The sequence below is a fragment of the Tiliqua scincoides genome, chromosome 4, assembly GCF_035046505.1.
Source record: "Tiliqua scincoides isolate rTilSci1 chromosome 4, rTilSci1.hap2, whole genome shotgun sequence".
NCBI lineage: Eukaryota > Metazoa > Chordata > Lepidosauria > Squamata > Scincidae > Tiliqua > Tiliqua scincoides.
In genome coordinates, this window is record NC_089824.1 from 113,519,431 (window position 1) to 113,540,189 (window position 20,759).

General features: G+C 43.6%; 1 protein-coding gene across 7 annotated transcripts in view; it reads left to right on the plus strand.

The window, feature by feature from the left end:
• The window catches only part of RASAL2 (RAS protein activator like 2), a 336,215-nt gene that overhangs the window by 267,450 nt on the left and 48,006 nt on the right, over nucleotides 1-20,759 (plus strand). For all 7 annotated transcript variants that reach the window (XM_066622767.1, XM_066622763.1, XM_066622764.1 and 4 more), the window contains 7 exons: nucleotides 298-451; nucleotides 3,524-3,622; nucleotides 7,511-8,065; nucleotides 10,788-10,932; nucleotides 16,671-16,815; nucleotides 18,981-19,217; nucleotides 20,274-20,475. In XM_066622767.1, the coding sequence (XP_066478864.1) occupies nucleotides 298-451; nucleotides 3,524-3,622; nucleotides 7,511-8,065; nucleotides 10,788-10,932; nucleotides 16,671-16,815; nucleotides 18,981-19,217; nucleotides 20,274-20,475 (1,537 nt within the window). The remainder of the gene's footprint in view (nucleotides 1-297; nucleotides 452-3,523; nucleotides 3,623-7,510; nucleotides 8,066-10,787; nucleotides 10,933-16,670; nucleotides 16,816-18,980; nucleotides 19,218-20,273; nucleotides 20,476-20,759) is intronic.

Here is a 20,759-nt window from a genome sequence, read left to right on the forward strand (position 1 = left end):
GCATCAGCAAGGCTTGTTACTAGCAGGATTTTGGATTCTGTGAAATGTTGGCATTTATTTAAGACATGTCTGAACATGTATTATTTTATTTACGGATTATAAAGGCACTTATTGAGTACGAGTGCCAACAAGGAAAATAGTTCTGAATTTCTGGATCTGCCAAACCTTGTCTGGCATGAGACAGTGGTATCTTATTTCCAAAAACTACAGTCAAAGTGAGGCAAGTGTAAAAAGTCCTTTCCAAACACCTCCTTTTTATTCTGTAGTGTCTTATTTCAACTTCTTGCCTTTGTACAGGTCCCGTGGCTTACCGAAGCTGAAAGAATCTCGTTCACATGAATCTTTACTGAGCCCTGGTAGTGCTGTGGAGACGCTGGATCTTGGCACAGAAGACAGAGTCTTTGTCAAGCCCCTTCATAGCAGTATCCTCGGACAAGATTTTTGCTTTGAGGTAGCAACAAAAAGCATCCCTTCAAAAAAACAAAACAGTTGCTTAATCTGCTTGTTATGGTTTCTTATCTCACTCTTTGTGGATTTCAGAAATGGGTGAGCAAATTGGTTGCTTGGGATTTACTGAAACAAGGGCACGGACTCTCTGATGATCAGACAATTCAAAAGTCTATTGACATCAATCCTTCAACAGGAAGAAGTCTTGGAAACAGGAAGTGGAGGAAGGGTGCATTCCGTAGCATGAGTTTTCCCTGTGTTGCTAGAAGGCAGGTTCTAGTCAAATCACATGACCTCCTCCACACAGAGGGCTCTCGTTTCCCAGATCAGCCTTGCCTTGCTGGCGAGAGGTCGCAAGTCACACTGCTCCCTCATTTGAGGTAGCTGTTTCACTCTTCCCTTCTTTTTACACTGAAGTAAACTGCTTTTCTTTTTCTATTTTCCTCTTCCTCCCACCTCTCCCCTGTAGTAGGGGCCAGGTCCTTTAAGGAACTGAAGAGAAAATGTGGCATAGCTTCCTCTAGGGCTCCGCCTTGGTGGTGGAGAGCTTAAATGCCCATGCTTCAGGCTCTGCTCATTGGGGACAAGGCAGGTAACTTCTATAAGTAACAGTCACCACCCTGCCCAACACTCCCAAGCTTCAGTAATTTACCTCAGGTTTCTGAGGTAAAACTCCCAGGTGCCATTTTCCTTTCACACACATTGTCGTGGACTAGCAGGTGCGAAGGATGACCTCCCCTGATTTACCTCAGGCAAGTGCTAAATAATGGCCTCAGATGAGTCTCTGAAGGCTCAGCCTCCAATACTCCATGGGAAGAGGCGAATTTGGCTTCTCAGGCTCAACCCAGACTGTTTACAGGGGAGTCACCTATTTCTCTAGGAAAGATCCCCACCTCTCAAGAAGCCCAGCCACATGTTATGTCGTGAGTTCAGAACATGGTAGACAAAGCTGTGACAGAAAAATCACACCCTGAATTAGAACCTGTGCAGGAACCTCAGTCATTGGGTCCCTGAGTTAAGCAATCTAAACAACCACCATTACCTTCTTCAGGCTCCTTGCTCTCCAGCCCTTCAGAGTCAGATGAATAGTCCCCCAAGCTCTATAAACCTTCCTCATTTATGAGGTCCACCAAGTGCAAGGCTCCTCCTCAGATACATATTTTGAAGGGCTCCGGGGTTGGACAAGGATATTTTTGTGAGTCGGACTTCTCAGAGGTCTCCTCCTCGGTAGAGGAGGAAAAATTCTCAGGAGATCACCAGTGCGTATAACAACTTAGATAGGCTCTTTCCTGTGGACATATTCCCTAGATTATTATCCAAGCCAAGCAGAGCTCTTAGCCTTAATCTTGAAACTAAGCCTACTTCCTCTTCTGCCACTCTAACAGAGCAAAGTCAAAGTTTTTGTTTCCTCAGGTCAGGTTCCTGAGGAACCTGAGGTTCCTTTCCCTGATGCATTTAGATCTGTCATGGATGCAGACAGACTCCTCGCGGGTGTTATCCAAAGTGGGGCTTTCTTGTTGGAAGGCAGGATCAGTGATCTAGATGACCAAAAGGCCACTTGCCACAGGGTCCCCGGCTGGAGCTCCCACCAAGATACCTTCACTGGGGTCCTCCACTTCCATCATCAGGACCCTCATGGTGGCAGGTGGAACCGCTTGCCGAACTAAGGCCCCAAAGTCAGGGGCATCCCATCCCAATAGCATGGGTTACAGCAGGTCTTCTGTGCAGACCAGCTCAACCGCGTGGGTGGTCCCATTGTATGCCAAGGTCGCCCGAACCACTGGCAAGCATTGAGTGTGTTGGTGGAGGCAGGTGACCTCCCTCCAGCGCAGCACTGGGAGGTCTTGGGGCAGGAGGTGAGCCAGAATCATTGATATGGTGCTTCTTAAATCAAGCAAGGCCATCTGGGAAGCCAGACATGACATGCTCAGGGCGGACATGAGAGCTTTTTCAAGCTTGCAAAAAGTGCATACTGGAGTTCTGAGTGCCAAGTTGAGCCTCCTACTGCTGCTTGTTGCATTGCTGATCTCACTATCAGGTGGGTGGGGTGTGTGTGTGGGGAGGATGTCCTGTGCATACCACCAGACACCAAGTACCACCAGTCGTACAAATACCACTGGTCTAGCATAATGTTGCCATCTGTTCAAGGATATGCAAGATTAAAACTACCCAATACCCTTCTACAGACAACATATTTATATTTGTTATTTGTGGAAATAGTTGCTTGTGAAAGTATTTTTTGTTTTTTAATAACCTGACTGCTGTAAAAAAAAAAATTCCAAAAGCCAGTTTTTTCATGGCATGTTCTTAAGTGTGAGCATGATCCAGTCTGTGGTCTAACTAGGAGTGTGTGCGTGCAAAACCCCTCATACCCATACACCTATTTACCTCTGTCCTTGTGTGTAGGAAGTCACTGGGGGAAGGAGATTAATGAAGGCACATCCCATGCATAGAGCACTGTAGGTGGGGCAGAAGGATTCAGCAAGCAATTTGATTAGAGCCTATTAATCTCCTTGGTGCATTTGTGTGTGGTATGCCTAATGTGAAACATTAAAGTATTTCAGCGAACTTGCTAAACTGAATTTGGTTTGTGAAGGATGTGTATAGAGCTGATGCATAGCTGACTCAGAGCCGTGTTCTGACCTTGGTGCACCGGCTCACTGCCGGTGCACGCTGTTGCAAACATGCCGTAAGGCACATTTGCAGACCCTACTGCTGGGTGAGCACTGGTGGTAGCCCAGTGCTGGCCGGCACCGGGTTACCACCAGGCAGGCACCCGACCTCTGCTGCCAACCTCTGCAGATTTCTCCTTTCTAATCTCCTTGACCTTACCCCCCTTCCAAACCCCTACACTTTGCCAGAATCAAAATTCCTTGAGAACCTGATACATGGAAGCAAAATAAATTATGTATACAGTACATACAAAGCTACCCGGTTTTGCTTAATATATTATTAGCAAATATTCTAGGATTGTTCATTGTAAGTTATTGAAGGTACTGCACTCCTTCCTTTCTCATGAAAGTCACTATCTCTCTTGCAAGCTTAGCTAATACTAACTTTTCTGAATATGTCTTAGGTGACATACTCCAGTGGCAGTAAATGCTTCAGCTGCTCCTCTGCCGCTGAAAGAGACAAGTGGATGGAAAACCTGCGGAGGGCAATACAACCTAACAAGGTACCATATAAGGTGAAACTCCTGGAAAACATCCAGCAGTAAAATGCACCCTGTGTAATTGCATTCTTGGCCAAGCAATGTATCAGACTCTTTTCCAAATAAGCACACCCATTTAATTAGTTTGATGGCAGGAGAAGAACTGCTCAGTAGCACTGAATGATACTCTGCTTAGCTTTATATAAAAATGTAATAGATGAAGTCTTTAACACTGTGGTCTTAAGTCACCCTTGCTAATGATTCTGTTGTCGAAACTTGTTATGGTCTGTCATACTGAAGTATGCCTGTTTTCACTGCACAAGGACTTTTTCTTTAGCAGAGTACCCCAGTGGACTAATGTTGAGAATCAAATTGTTTTTTGTGTGTTTGCATTTTTGTAACATGGTTATCTAAAGTTAAAACCTGCCCCAAAACTACCGCAGCTACTTGCCTATAAGTCGACCCCACAGATAAGCCAAGGGAGGCTTTGAACCAAATCATGGAATTTTCTATGACCCTCGGATAAGTCGGGGGTTAAACTTAGGGGGGTGTCTGACTATAGTTTTGTCTGATTTTACCCGAGGCCAGATCCTAAAAAATAGCCTACCACTAATTGTTACCTAAGAACTGTAGTCTCTAATTTATTAAAAACATAGTAAAAGATCATAAGATACATTTTTATTCTTTTTAAATTCTGGTCTTCACCACCTTTCTGTAAACACTATCGAAGTAAGTACACTGTAAACAACATACTAGTAGAACAGTGGTTCCCAACCTGGTTGGGACTCCAGGGACACTCAACAGGACCTTTAGGGGTACTTGAAAAAGAATGGAATAAAGACAGAAAAAGGCAGGTCGTGCTCCAGAATGCCTTGCAAGGACCAGCAAGACAGGAAGGAAGGTAGCTAGTTGGCTGTGAAAGCCCCACCAATAGCTAGTTTTTGTTCATCATGTATGAACCAGTGATTGAAAACCAGCACAGTAAAAAAAGCTGAAACATAATATGGAAAGTGATCAATCACCCAGATTTTCTCAGCACACTTCTGATGCAAAACAGTACAAAGGCAGAGTCTTCTGTTGTTCAAACAGATGAAAAGAGAAAACACTGTGATAAATACATGAAGTCTAGGGTTTCATATAGAGGAGATGAGGGGCTTGTATTATTACAAACATTTTGCTAATATGAAGGGTAAAATTTATGGAAATGGGTTGCCAAGGGGTATGCAAGTGAAAAAGGTTGGGAACCACTGCAGGAGAACCATGAATCAAATCCACCTTTAAGGTGTCTGGTGTGTTAAGCCAGAAGCTCTACATATAACATACAACCCATAACACATAACTAAGAGTGTGCAATTCAATTCACAGCAGAAAGATGCAGCTGCATATATTTGCAACCCTTTTTACTCAGAAGTAGACCCTCTGCTTTCCATGGGTATTATTCTTAAGTAACGGTGCATTGAATTGTAGCCTGAATTGAATTTCTGATGGAAAGGAGGATCCCATCCTGGTATTGAAAAAAAGACTTCTGCCAAATGCCTGCATCTGCAAAAAGGAACCAGGTTGCAGCAGCAAAAGGGAATGGAGAAGAATAAAAGGATTTATGAGACATAAATAAGTATGAGACATCTTAAGTATGTCCCATACTCTCATACTCTTACAGGAAAACTCTGGGTAAGGTTTTCCTAGGATGTGGAGCATTTTCCTCTTCTCTCTTCTCCTAAGATCTCTTGAATGATTGCCTAAACTCAGCATTGGTCTAGATGAGAGTGATAAACTGAAATTTAATCCAAAGAAGAGACAGATGAGGATGTGTTATTTGCTGATCTAGCTATGAGGTTATGCCCATTCTTGATTGGAGAAACTCCCCTTTAGGAGCAAGTTCAAAGCTTGGGGTTGGTCCTGGATTTGGCATTATTTGCAAACATAGCTAGAGATGCCGTAGCCATGAGTGAAGTTCTGTAACTTCAGCTAACTGAAGCTGAGCTTTCATGAGGCTAACCACTATTTTGAATACTCTCAATAACTGCTGTTCACTGTATGTGAGGCTGCCCTTGAAGGCATTTCAGAAAATCCATCTGACTTAGAATGTGGCAGCCTAGCTCTTAAGGAGCAGGAGCAAGCCAAAGTTTTTGTATAACACTGATTCCCTTTGATCTGCATGGATGATACAGGCCTACAAAATTGAGGATCAGAAAAGTTTTTCCCAAACTTTATGGTGGTTTGATATGTATTTGGGGTACTGATTCTAAAAATGGCATCCGTTTTGCCCTATCACGTCTAGTTTTGGAGATATAGCATAACCTCATTAGTGAATGGTTCAAGCAGCTTCCTCATAAGGAAGACATGGTGTAGGCTTTCTCATGAGGAAACTGCTTGAACCATTCACTAATGAGGCTATGCTGTGTCTCCAAAACTAGACGTGATAGGGCAAAATGGATGCCATTTTTGGAATCGACACCTCAAATATTCCTAGGAATTGGTGTAACGTTTAAGGAAGCAAAATGTGTGTTGGCCTGTGTTACCAGCTTCTTTCAGGGTACTAGTTTTGACCTACAATTCCCAAAATGGCATGAATAAAGGACACCTTAAGGAATAGTGTGCTTTCTCAGATATGAACCTGTCATGTGTTAAGGTCACCAAGAAACCTACTAATGCAGGTGCCACCTCTGTTGAAAGTGATGTCCTCAATTTTTTCAGTGTGGATGGGATTTCAGCCTCAGAGCCCAAGCCTCTGCATGTCTACTCAGAAGTAAGTCCCATTATAGTCAATAGGACTTACTCCCAGGAAAGTGTAGAGAGGATTACAACCTCCGAGTCCAAGCCTGTGCTTGTCTACTCAGAAGTAAGTCCCATTATAGTCAATGGGGCTTACTCCCAGGAAAGTGTGATGAGGATGGCAACCTCAGAGCACTACCCTATGCATGTCTACTCAGGAGTAAGTACCATTTTAGTCAGTGAGGCTTACTCCCAGGAAGATGTGGAGAGGATCATAGCCTTAATTCAGATGTAGTTTCAGTGAACAGACACCAAGAGGAGCAGGCAGGCCTCCCCACCCAGCTCACCTCCTTGGAGCTCCCAGCAACCTCCCTCCTTAACGGCACAGCTGAGACCTTGTGCCAGCTGCCTCAGCCAGTGTTCGCCCAAAGTCAAGGGCAGCAAGTTGGCCAGGTCACCTACCCTCCTTGGAGCTCCCAGCTACCATCTCCTCAGCAGCCTCATTCCCCATCCACCACAACCAACCTGACCACAAACCCACTGCCAGACGGGAGACGAAACAACGCACTGGGCAGGGGGGATGAGGAATGGGGTGGGGAGAGCTGCCTGGCCAGCTGGAGTCCATGTGCCATCGCCAGAGGAGCAGGAAGCAAACCCCCAAATAGGCAACTGTCTGTGTGTGGCAACTGGAAAACCTCAGCTGGTGCATGACAGTTGGATCCGCCTCTGTGTTTTATAGATATTTAAAATCTCCTGCTTGAACTATTTGAGGAGGTTCTAGGAGGGAGGAAAGGGGGAAAAAACCACCTTTCCCCTTCCTGTTTGTTCAGGTCTGCACACACACTCAAGCTTTTCTACTAGTCAAATGCTCAGATTCTGCACTGGTACCCCAAATCTAAGTGCTTTACCACTGTAATGCCAAAAAAGTGCTACAAAGTGATGAAGATATTAAAATATATGGTAAGAAAACTATTCACGTCTAAGGGGTATTTAAATCATTGAGAACAGTTGGGTATGGCTAACATATGTATCATTAATTTCAATGGGACTTAGAATCCTAACTTTTTTAGACTACAACCCATAAATGATAAAAGCTGTATACTGAATTGGCTCCTTGTGATAAGTATTTTACCTTTGCAAAAAATTGCATATTATCTGACTGCACTTGCAAACCTGAGTTTGGCTTTTTCTCTTCAGGATAATTGCCGTCGAGCTGAGAATGTATTGCGTCTTTGGATCATTGAAGCCAAGGACTTGGCCCCCAAGAAGAAATATTTTTGTGAATTATGCCTGGATGATACCTTATTTGCTCGTACCACAAGCAAAACGAAAGCAGACAATATCTTCTGGGGCGAGCACTTTGAGTTCTCTGGCCTCCCACCCATACACAGCATCACTGTCCACATCTACAAGGATGTTGAGAAGAAGAAGAAAAAGGACAAGAACAATTATGTTGGTCTGGTCAATATTCCTATAGGCACTGTGACTGGCCGCCAGTTTGTAGAGAAGTGGTACCCCATCAGCACACCTACACCTAACAAAGGGAAGGCAGGAGGACCGTCCATCCGAATCAAAACTAGATACCAGACCATCACCATCCTGCCCATGGAGCAATACAAAGAGTTTGCGGAATTTGTTACAAACAATTACACTGTTTTGTGCTCTGTCTTGGAGCCAGTAATCAGTGTCAGGAACAAAGAGGAAATGGCCTGTGCTTTGGTACACATTCTTCAGAGTACTGGCAGAGCCAAGGTAACATCTTGTACAACTTTGGTCTGAATGCTGCTCCAAACTTGCTGTTGAGATATGGTGGAATTGGGATGTGTCAAGAAATTAAATGCCATCTGTGTCATTCTGATTCTCATAGTGAAGCTAACCTGTCCACATATTCCTGTAAACTGAAAGTGAAGCAGAGCAAGAGGTGCAGCACAATCCTAACTGCACATTAGGCTGGCGCAAGTCCCTTACATGCTGTAAAGCACATTTGCACTTCCTCATGAGCAAGCTGTGCCAGCGCACAGAGGTGCGCTGCCACACAGAGGCTAAATCCAGCCTCCATGACGGCTTGCAGGGTGAGCCTTTTGTTGACCCAGCTGGACCAACGCAAAGTTCTGGAGTGGGCAGGGAGGGAAGTGTTCCAGGGTGGGGGAAGGGAGGGCAGTGGGCGGCCCCTGGGGGCTGGGACCCAGCAGTTATGCCGGATACCAACCCACTTTACCCAGGAAGCTCGGAGCTACTTCAAGCCGCTCCGCTCTCCTCGGACTTGTGCCACCTCAGAAGGTGGCGCAAGTCCGAGGAGACCCATTGGGACTAGGGTGTCTTACCTGAAGGTAAGGTAAAATGTTTCCCCTTACCTCTGGCTGAGCCACTTTGGGCACCTATCCTGTGCTGGATACAGCGTGAGCCTCTTGGCTTACCTGTTCCAGCGCAAGATAGGATTGCTCCCTAAATGTTTTAGTGAAGTATACATGCTCCATTTAAAGAAAGGACAAGCAGAGAAGTCTGCTGGTGTGTAAATTGCTCCCTCTCCCCCCCAAATCTCAATTTATACAGTATAATTCATAATTACACTGCTTTAATATTTTTCCAGAAAGGTCTCCAGAATATTTTTCCAGAAAGGTCATCCAGAATATTTTTCCTGGATGTCTCCAGGTTCTTTTGGTTTGAACAGTTTCAGCTGTATAAATCAGTGTATTGCTGCTTTTCTCTCTTAGCATATTTTTTTTTCTTTCAAGGTAAGCATTAGTTTTTAGACTGTTGAATATTTCAGTTTCAAGAGAAATGTACTACTATATATGTCGAAGTGTTTGATCTGTTTATTTTAAATGTGATCAGTGTAGATCATGCTGAACCAGATGGACCACTGATCTGATTCAGAACCCAATCCTGAGCTCGCACCCCCAGCGCTCTGCTGCCATAAAGCATGTTCGCAGCCCTCAGCATGGTGCCAGATCAGTGCTGGCGGATCACAGGTGCTGTGCAACTTGGTGGTCGTGAGGACCGCCGGGTGGCAGAGAGGTGAATGGAGGCGTGGGGGAAGGCGGGGAGGAGGCATGCCAGGGGAGGGAGCGGGGCAGGAGGGAGGGAGGACTGGTGAAGCTCTGGTCTACTAGATCCTGAGCCTCCGTGTCAGGTCCACCACCCAACGTGGAGACTCTTGATTCTATGGCAACCCATGGGTTGCCGTAGAATCGAGTAGCCCCATTGCGGGGCTACTCACCTTACCTGGGGAAAGGGGACAAAAGTCCCCTTCTCCTGAGGTGCTGCTGTCAAAGCTCAGTTAGTGCTTAGGATGCCATGGCAGCCATTTTCGGCACCGGAGCAACCCCTCACTCTGGGCAGCATAGAAATGGGCTAAGGCCACTTCCTGTGTACTGGCTTCCTTTTGTTTCTAAGGTACAGTTCTGTGCTAACCTATCAAGCACTAAGCGACTTGAGTGCATTGCATACTGTACCTTAGAGGCCATCTTCTCTCCAATCTTAGTTCGTTATCCCCCTGTCTCTAAGGAACTGTGAAGGTTAGAAACAAAAATAAAATGACAGAATGAACCTGAGGCATAATTAATATGGAGACAATTACAAGTTTCTACAAGTATAGAAACAATTACGTCTCTATGTCTTTGTTATTCTTTGTCTAAATACCTCAAGCTTATCTGAACACCAAACAAAAATAGAATGATCCATTGTTTATGACTGACCGGTTTTCAAACTGTGGATCTGGGATCTACCAGTGTGTCGTGCCCCAAATTGTGATGGGCTGTGAAACTGACAGGGCAGATTAGGCCATGTCCATCAAGTGTTAAACAAGCTGCTTACTTATTATAGCCACTCCTTGGCATTTACAAATCAGACAGCAACCTCTTGGGCCTCTAAAACATTTGGGAACTACTTACTTAATAAATTTATAAATGGGAATACATTGGATCAGTTTCTGTTGGTTTCTTGAGCAAATGCAGATCATCAGCTATCTGCCCATTCTGCCTGATTTTAAGAGTTCTGCATTCTTTGCCAGCTTGCTTGCCCTCACACCAGTGAACATCTGTACCTAACAGTTTAGGGATTACATTTTCTCCGCAGTTTCTATTTACCCAACACAATGAAAGCTGCAGCCATCACAATTTTTGAAAATGATAAAATAAATAACATCACCATCACCAGATAAAAATAAAAATGAATGTATTGAAGGAAAAATAAGCAGGTTGAGCTCATTAAAAATGTCAAAAAATGAGGTTTGAGAATTTGAGATAGCAGTTCAGTCAAATGTGTCTCTCAGTCCCTACATTCTTCAGTTTCCCTTTCAGTGGGCATGGTGGCCCAGATCGCAGCCTTGCAGATATTGTTTTTCTATCTTTTTGCTGAGTGCAGTCCTTCTCTTATCCTTTCCATCTGTCACGTCCTGCTCACCCTGCTGTCTAGTGCAGCACAATTTGTCTTAGGCTAAACGCAATCTCCCTACCTGTCTTTTCTGCTTCAGGACTTCTTGACTGATCTGGTGATGTCTGAGGTAGATCGTTGTGGAGATCATGACGTGTTGATCTTCAGGGAAAATACACTTGCCACCAAAGCCATTGAGGAATACCTGAAGCTGGTAGGACAGAAGTATTTGCAGGATGCACTTGGTACGGATATGCCCATTTCTCCATTATTGTTTTGTGTATTTGCAGAAATGAGAGCCATGCACGTGCAAAAGGGTTGGCAACCAGAGTTATTAATGCTGACTGCATTTGTATCTAGTTATCATTTCTTCCAGGGTAACTATATTAGGGACTCTTCTGCTGTTTAACTAGTGGAAAAAACTACAGTGCTTTCAGTGCTGCTTTCTAACACCAGTCTCTCCAGATCATGTGACTGGAGCCCACAATTTCATTCCTTCCTTCAGAAACTGGAGCAGCAATTTCACTGATGTGACCTGAGCTTCTGATGTTACTAGAAGGGCATGGGGAGGACACACAGTGTAATGGTTTCCTTGCTGCTACAGTAGACAGAAGGTGCTCTTAAAAGCATAATCCCAAATCCCTCCTGAACTTGCATGGGGAACAGATATTAAGACTCCATCTTTTGGATGCCAGGGAAGGGTTTTTCTTCCATCAGGCTGGAAAATGTTTCACGCTTTCAGGAATAAGATGGGGGGAGGAACAAGAAGCAGCATTACATTTTTAAGCATCCAGCCAAATCAGGCCCCTGGGATTTTGTGACTTCACCACTATTCTGCTAATTATTCTTCATTACTTCTGGGCAGTCCCCCAGAGTAGGACTGCACAGTGTGCCACTCATAAAAGAGCAGTAGGTGCAACCCTATTTTCTCCTACGTATACAGGTATACAGGTATCTGCTTTCACCTGTAGCCATTTCAGGATTTGATTTAGGTACTGCAGTATGACCTTTTTCTCATTGTGGAGGCTACGTATAATGTCAATTAGTCAGTACTGGAAGAAGAACCCATCTGCAGTGGGTCTTAGTCTGCAGTGAACAAGAAGTATCAATAGTATTCATCTTTTTTTATTGCTGCTTCAAAAACAGAACACTCAGAGTACCATGTTAAAAAAAATCATGAAAACCATCAAATGCTCTTCATATCCTAACATTAGACTGGACAGGGGGGTTTCATGTGCCTTTTGGCGTGCTGTGTATGATGCTTAAAATAACAGGTCCCTCCCATGGGCAGTCTCATCCTTCTCCCCTTAATGTATTTTTCTGGAATGTGAAAAAGGCTATAATCTAATACATGGAAGAGACAAATTTTACACTGGATGTAGAAAAGATAGTGGCCATATTTCTTGGCAAATTGAACCATTAATTCAGTTATCTTCTTTGGGGCCAAAATCAATGGGAAGCGTTCCTGCATGGAGTTGCACAATAGTCTGAAGTGCCATGCCCTTGCGTAAGAGCATGGTAGTTCCCTTGCACAGCCTCCTTTTTTTTCCAGGGATACTTTACGCTTGTACAGCCCAATGGATTGTGCCTTTTGGCACTAAATCCTTTTAATGTGCAGCAAACTACAGTATATAAAGATATTTAAAGCTAAAAATTTTAAACTAAATACATAATCACTGACATTAATGTGCAAGATAAGATTTTAAATCAACTGTATTAAAGAACCAAAACTGCTCATTAGGATCTGCCAGATTATCTGACCAAGACTGCTTTCTTCATAATTCTTTGTAGAATGCTATTTTTTCCTGGTTTAGACTTAACAATTTGATAAGTTTGGTTTGTACAGTATTCTTGTTCTAATGAGGACCCATAGTACTCAGGTTCTCAAAGTACTCAAAATTACTGTTTTAATATAATTTCAAAGAGTAGTTTTTCTATGGCATACCATGTTCAGTATGAATATGGCATGCTATAGTCAGACATTTATATTCTAAAAGTTTCTAGTCTTCTTGTTTTACAGATATCTATTCATAAGATTTGCTGCTGTGATTGCCTTTCACCCTCTTGGTTGTACCTTTGTTTTAACCTAAGACTGGCCTGGTTTAAACTGTGGGTGCAGCTCACATTGGCCATAATGAAGTCTATAACCCTTGCATCCCATGTTTGGGAAAGGAAGTCCTGAACACCTTTAGATTACCCAACAGGAAAAAGGGCAGCAAAATAACATAACTGTCTGGAGCCTGAATCCTTTTGCTCAGAGGGCCAGAATGACACCCCACCAGGATGTGGCCGTTGGTTGCATCTACCCAACTGATCATGGCTAAGGGAAGGCCTGGGAGATGGGATAGGCTTTCCTATCCCTAAACTATAGTGAAAGCAGTAGAATCCCAATTTTCCAACACTCCATTAAAAGGGAAAGTGGGTTTGAGAGGTGACACATTTTTGTTCCTGTTGGTGAAGACTGACCATTCACACCTTTTCAGTCAAGGAAGTCTTCAGTCTGCATAAGTGAATCTTAGTGCAAAGATTGTTTAATTCAGTGTTGTTTGGGATTCTTTTACTTTGCCTCTCAGTTCAAGACAGGGTCAGCCAGGGATGTAACAATGAGAGCCAAGACAGGCTGCTGTGGTGTGCTTCTATCTTTGAGGAGCCCAAGAGTGCATGGGAAGCATGACATGCACAGTGTGGCACTGCTGCACACACAGAAAATAGTCTGGGTTAATTTCCAATCTTTAGAGATGGACTTTAGTACATAATACAGCTATCAGACACCACCTGTGCCTCCCACCAAGATCTGTACCTATGGCTTTGTTCTCTACCTCGACACCTAACTGCTCCTTCCCAGTACCTCCCAAAACACTTGAATACAAAATTCCATGCCTTGTCTCAAAATGTGCTGTTATAGCAATTATTGCCTCAGGTATGTGAATATTTGTATAGTGCTTTTCAACAAAGAAGTTCACAACACAGTTTACATATAATTTGTTAATATACCCATTATCCTCCAAACTGGTGATTCCAAGAATAGTGACATCACATGCTCATTAAAGCATTCCAGGAAGTATTTCATGTGTTTTATGAATGCTGCTGAAAGGTGGCACATAAATGGCAAGCAATAATACCTCATATTGAGGTTTAAGAAAAAAGATCCACCCTGTTGTGTTCCAAACATTAGTTTGTACTGCCCTATAGCTCCTTGTCTGCTTCAATTCAGCTCTGGTTTGCAAAGTGCTCTGTTGAGTAGACACCATTTCAGACAGTACTGCAAGGAAAGATTTTCTTTTGACTGCTGAAATGGTGCTTGCATGTGTGTTAAAAACTGGTCCTGATTTTCTGACCTGGATTCAAAGTACCTGTGAAAAATAATCACAACAATATCAGATGCTGAGGTTGTAGCATTAAGGAATCCACAGTGGCCTCTTACACCAGACTTTTTCTGACAATTGCTTTTTGTGCATAATAAAAGAGAAATGATAGGAGCTAGGAAGCTCCTTTGGTTGTCTTTGGTAATGTCAGGACAGAAAAATTACTGCAGGAAAAAACTGAAAAATATGTAGCCTTTAAAACTGCAGAACAACTTATATACTGATAGCGCTCCAAAGTAATTGTTTGTTGCCAAGTTTACCATTTCTGTTCATATTTTGTCTGATGGTACCAGTAATCTCTGAACTTAAATGTAATGGTTAGTATATAGAAGCAGAAGGGGAAATGACCTGTGTTAAGAGAGGAAGCCACATCCTGGAAACTCCAGGCAGATACCCTCTAGTTTTCTGTTTAGCAAAAACTGGCAAGATGTATTCACGTTTTCCTATGAAACAATGAAACAATGAGGGATATAAATATCTCAGGTTTGCAAAATAGCCAGCAGATTTTTACATGGATCAAACTGATGACTGATGATTGTACACGAAATTTCAGAAGCAGTTACATGCTAGCAAAGATCTGTTCATCCAAGGGGCAGGTGGCTGGCCAACCTTGGGCACCATTTCTGTCTATGGAAATGCGCAAGACGGATGTGAGGGTACCCTCCTTCCCACCAGACCCAGACTTAACTTGTGAGGGGGCCAAGGAGACACAAGGGGAAAGCAGCTTGGCCAGGCAAGAGCTGCCCAGCACAGGCAAGTCTGCCCAACATCCTCCCATATCCCCAGCTTGTGGGGAGAGACCTGGTGACAGGGCACGTCTCCCTGACTGGAGCACCTGGTGTCGGGGAGAAGGTGGAAGGCCAGAAGGACCTGAAGGCCAGAAGGACCTGGCCAGAAGGTCAGGGAGGAGGGAGAGACAAGGGAGGTAACACCAGGAAGAGAGGCCCTGGGCGAGGGGAACAAACATTCCCTCCCTCCATGAGTGACACCCAATTGCAGGATGCAGCACATGTCCCATTGGTACTGCTGTGCCAGTACCGGAGTGCACTGACATAAGGATTGAGCCCTCAGTGTCCAGTTTCGCTAACCATCCTAGCTGCTAGACAGGTAGCAAAGGTGGCAAGCGCAGAAAGCTTGGGACTGTTTGACCTACTTGGAACTATTATAATTGCAGAAAACTATGAGGGACAGGGTGCCATTTGAATTAATCATTGTTTATTCTGTTCTGAAATAAAAGAATCAAATATTACTTGAATGAAACTAATTGGCAGCAAATTTAACACAAATCTGACACAGGAATGTTTTGTTGTAAAATTCATGAACCAAATCAGGTCATAAACAAAACTGGCATGGCTTTAATTCTGAAAGGAATAGTAATCATAAAATCATCTGATTCTGTGGGTGTGTTAATTGAATACCACTCTTCAAATGACAAGCAGATGGCCAAAGGGTGCAGAGAAGATTCTCCACTCCATCCTCTTCCCAAACATACTATAGTGAGGGCACATTTACTTTCTGATGTGAGCATGACCAGTTTTCGCCAGTCTGACCGGCACATTCCCACTTCCCTTCCCAATGCAACAGTCTCCACTGCCATTTTGGATAGTGAGCATGTCTGTGCTCACACACATACTGAACAGTGAGCAAAGTCCTTCTAGAATTGAGAGGTACTAAAGAGGGTGGAAGAGGCTTGCTACTCACTTTAAGGTACCGATTTTCATCCTTTTTCATCTCATGGTACACTGACAAGGTGCTAAAATTGTCAAGGCACACCATCAGGTTTTTTACAATTGAGAAGGCACACCATGCTGCTCGACGAGGGCTCGCACTCGCCAATAGTTCTACAAATAAATGACCCTCCCCCAAACTCCCATGATACACTGGTTGAAAACCACTGCTTTAAGGGGTGAAACGGACAGAAAAAAGTTTGTTGGCACAACTACCACCAAGATATGGAGGAAGAGAAAGCAGTAGCAGATTCCTTCTCCACTTCCAAGCAATGCGAAGAGAGGAATTTCTGCATGACTCTCGAAAGAGCAGCACTGCATGGAAGATCACCTTCCTTATTGTTATCCTACTCCAGCATCTCTCAGTTCTAGAAAATGCTTAGCACGCAAGGAGCTGCCACTGCTGTCCACTGCAGAGCACATACTTGCTACCCCCTTCTCCAGTAACTTGGACTGGAAGGGACAGGAAAGCACTGTTGGAGAGCAGCCAGCATCTCATGTACTGAACACATGATTGGTATTGGGAAGGATGAAGGGAGAGATTGTGCCTCAGGCTCATGTGCTCTCTGGAGAGCTCTTTTGAGCTTGGAATTGGAGAGGGGAGAATAGACACTAACCTAGCGCTGTATTTCAGAGACTTCCCCTGGTGGTCAGCATGTTGTTATAGAAAGGCAGGGTTTCTGTCTAAAGCAGGGTTCCGTCAGCCCCAAACTTTTGGTTGGCTACTTAAGTTAGCCGAAATTTGCTGACCCTGAACTTTGGTTGGTGTGGCATCATGTTGCCCCGTGAAACTATCACAGCTGTTCAGGAAGCGGCATATTATACACTTATGCGGCAAAGCTCTGAGAAGACTTTCTCCTAATTCTTTCTGTCTTGTTGCCCAATTACCAGGTGAATTTATCAAGGCGCTTTATGAATCAGATGAGAATTGTGAAGTGGATCCCAGCAAAAGTTCACCTAGTGAGCTGGCTGATCACCAGGCCAACCTCAAAATGTGTTGTGAACTGGCTTTCTGCAAGATCATCAATTCCTACTGGTGAGTGGAGGTGGGAGAGAGTCTTCCCTTTGATGGTTGATTGTTTCTTAGACTTGTTGGGCTGAGGAAGGTGAAATTACTCTCCCTTTTTTAAAGGTCTCAAGATTATGAATTGTTTCACCAGTAATTTCAGGTTACCAGGGCAATAAGTATAGCTGTATTACAGGCACAGTCAGCCAGGAACTGCTCCTGCGCAAGCCCAATTGAATATATTCGAGGAGACTTTCAGTCAGTTGTGTCTGAATATCAGCACAGAGCAGCTGAACTGCGATGAACTAACTCTAGAGGGTAAATTGGATGGTGACCATGCAAATATAACATTTCATAAACGCATGGTGGGTTACATCAACGTCCTTAAAGGTGCTGGTTCATGGGAAATTGTGCCAGTTTGTGGGAACAGATAAATTATTCTTCTGTATCGGAGTGAGCACACAGGAAAAGGTTAGCTCAGCAATCACTGTCTCACCAAGAGGCCACCAATCAGGTACACATTAGCTCCTTGGTTCTGTTTTTGTTGCATTCCAGTATAACCAGAAGCAGAACCTAGGTGGGGACTTGGCAGATGGAAGGATGGGTGTTGGCAGTACTTAACGGTTCCCATTATGTTCTGTGGGAGAAGTGAGCAATGGTAAGGATATTGGGAGAGGGGGACACCTCATTCTCCCAATAAACTGGATGCAGTGTGGTCACAGAATAAATAAGAATTGTAACAAAAATACTTTGTCCTCTCCAAAATGCTGTAGAAATGAACAAAATTTAATAAATAATCAGGGCATCACAGCTTGGTTGCATTACATTGGTTGGGAAGTGTCAGGCCAATGATCTTCCTGGCCAAAACATGGTTAAAATAAGTTGTAACCCATGAGTTAGGGAATGCCATCTTTCATTTGAGAAATGCCCTCTCAAAATTCGAACACATAATATAGTGATTATGATGATCAAGCTATAGTTGAAAATGGAATAGCACTTTGCTTCAAGAAGTACGATGTCCATAAAATGTCACACTAGGGGAGCAACAATCATCCCCTGCCATCTCCATTTTTGTCATGATTTGTCACTCTAGGACAAAGGGTCCCCCACCCGTGTTTGTCATATTTCTTTGCTTGACATAAACCATCCTTATAAGTGTATAATATGGCACTCACAAGGAGAGAGGAAGTAGAACAAATACAGTCTGCATCAAATCAGCCTTGCAAGTAAGTTCAGAAAGCTTATGAGCCCACAAATGTTTATTAACCTGCCTGTTTGGATCTATTTGTTGGCATTTGTGGGCTAAAAGGAAGAGACTTTTGCAAAGCCTTCTTTACCTGGTTACCTGGAAGTAATTCCTATTTGCCTCAGGCAACCAAGTGGGTGGCTATTTACAACCCCACATGAGTTTGGGGAAAAGGGGGGAGTGACAAGTGAAAACAGAGAAATGTACATGTTGACATACTCTGATACACTAAATGGCTGTGCTGAATAAACTAATAGGTGCGTGTGCAATCCTAACTCTGAGTTAGGCCTGCGCATATCCCTTGTGCCGGCCTCAGAGTGTTGCAAAAGTGCCATCAGGCACTCCTGCGATGAATTGGGACCTGGAGGCCAGCGCATGGATGTGCTCCAGCCTTCTAAGGCAGTCTTCAGTGCCATAGCACTGGAAGAAAGATAAGGACGCTCCAGCCATATTGGGCCAGCATGGGGGTCTGAGGAGGGGGAGAGGACAGAATGGAGGTGTTCTGGGGTGTGCGATGGGCAGGCCCATGGGCAGCTGCGGCAGAGCAGGGGTGGAGCCAGGATCTGGCACTCAGGCCACATTCTGACCCTACTGACCCGGTGCAATTCCGGGCTACTTGGATATGCGCCTGCTCTTTGGGGGCTGCTGTGGCATTACCCAGGGTAAGGGAAATACATTCCCCTTGCCCCAGGCTGTGCTGCAGGCAGCCCCAACCCTGCTCTGGATACGGGACAGGCTAGCCAGCCTCCCTGTTCCTGCGCAGATTAGGATTGGGCTATAACTCTCCTTTGTCAGAAATAGTACCAGCTATGCTGCCCTTCTCCTTCCTCTTTATGAATAAGCCTGTATAACCCAGTGGCAGTTTCTTCCGTGTTGTGGTTCCTAATGATAGGTTTGGTAATTCAGCTTGCTGTATTTTATGTCTTCTTGTTGTTTCATTGATTTACAGTGTCTTTCCTCGGGAACTGAAGGAGGTGTTCGCATCTTGGAAGCAGCAGTGCCTCAACAGGGGGAAGCAGGATATTAGTGAACGCCTGATCAGTGCCTCGCTTTTTCTCCGTTTCCTCTGCCCAGCCATCATGTCTCCAAGTCTCTTTAACCTTATGCAAGAGTACCCAGATGACCGTACTTCTCGGACTCTCACTCTAATTGCAAAGGTTATCCAAAATCTGGCAAACTTTACAAGGTAGGTAACTTTATGAGTTTAAAAACTGGAGTAGTTAAGATAAATCTAAATTCATGTTATCATAGGTTCATTCATTGCATATGAAGGTTTTGATGGCAACAGTTGTAATATGTAACTGATTTGCCTCGTCTCTACTGAAAATATATTGTGATTATTATTATTGCTAACATGTTTATACAAATTTTCCACAAAAAAGTTCACAAAGCAGTTTACTAAACAAAAGAAATCTATGTACATATCGCAACACCAAGCTTAAAATTGTACTTTTGTGAATAGGATATGTTGTCCAAAGAAAGGTTGACTAGTTCTACTCGAGGAAGCAATTTACTTATATTTGATGGAGTGTAATTTGGGAAGATTTGCAAAAAAAATTCAAGAAAATGTTTTGTGGCGCAAACATTGGGCTTGCTTCTGCAAGAATACTCTGTAAGGAGAATGTATCTACCTTAGTTTCTGCATATTAATGGTTAAACGAAGTGCCGCTTTCAATCTGACTGACTTCAGTAGAATTACACTGGAATTTCAGTTGAATTAAACTGACTTTAAATGCTCCTATTTCCACTTAAGTGGACTGTGAGCTGGGCTTATTGAATGTTAATCTTACTTTCTGAATTTCCACCCATACAAATTGATGGAACAGAAATGCATTTGCACAGTACCTTAAAATAGAATTGAAGGTGGCTCACAAAGGCTGGTTGCTGGTTCACTTATTTCTTTTGGCCCGTTATCCTCTCTGATGCAATAACTTATAAAAACCTGTACACCTGATTGTTCAGAGATGATAGTGGAAGAGAACTGAATGAGTATATGCACTGCAGGCACCAGTGGCTCCCTCATACTACTTTCAGTTCTCTCTAAAACACGTGATTCTGGCCATTGTCTGTGTGGAACCCATTCACCTGCAGAAGTCAAGATTCTAGTCCCTTTAATGATAAGGAAAGCATCTCCGTATCCCTTGAAAATTTCCCATCCATCCTCTTAAAGAAAATTAATTGCTCAAGAATTAATTTTTGTTGTTGTTCTCTCTCTTGTGTTTTTCTCTTTTCCAAAATTGAGATTTGGAAACAAAGAAGAGTATATTACATTTATGAATGACTTTCTAGAGCATGAGTGGGGAGGAATGAAACGCTTCCTTGTAGAAATTTCTAATGCGGACACAATCTCCAATACACCAGGATTCGAAGGATACATAGATCTGGGACGGGAGATTGCTGTCTTGCATTCTCTGCTGTGGGAAGTCGTATGTCAGCTGGACAAGGTAATACAGGCTGGAGAGTGAGAAAGGCTGGTGGGATTTGTGATGGTTTCTTAGTGGTGGTAAACTTCATTGAGTGGTGTTGAAGGAATATCAGCAAATGCCTTCAAAGGAAATTACTAAAGTTAGCTTTAAAAAAAAAAAAGACTAGACCCATCAACTCAGTCTTCATTCCCTATATGACTATAGGTCAAGGCCTCATTTCCTGAGATGTCCTGTGAAATCCACAAGGTAGTTTCAGGCAAGTGCATGAGTTTTGTACAGCGTCATGGTCTGCTTTCCCTATG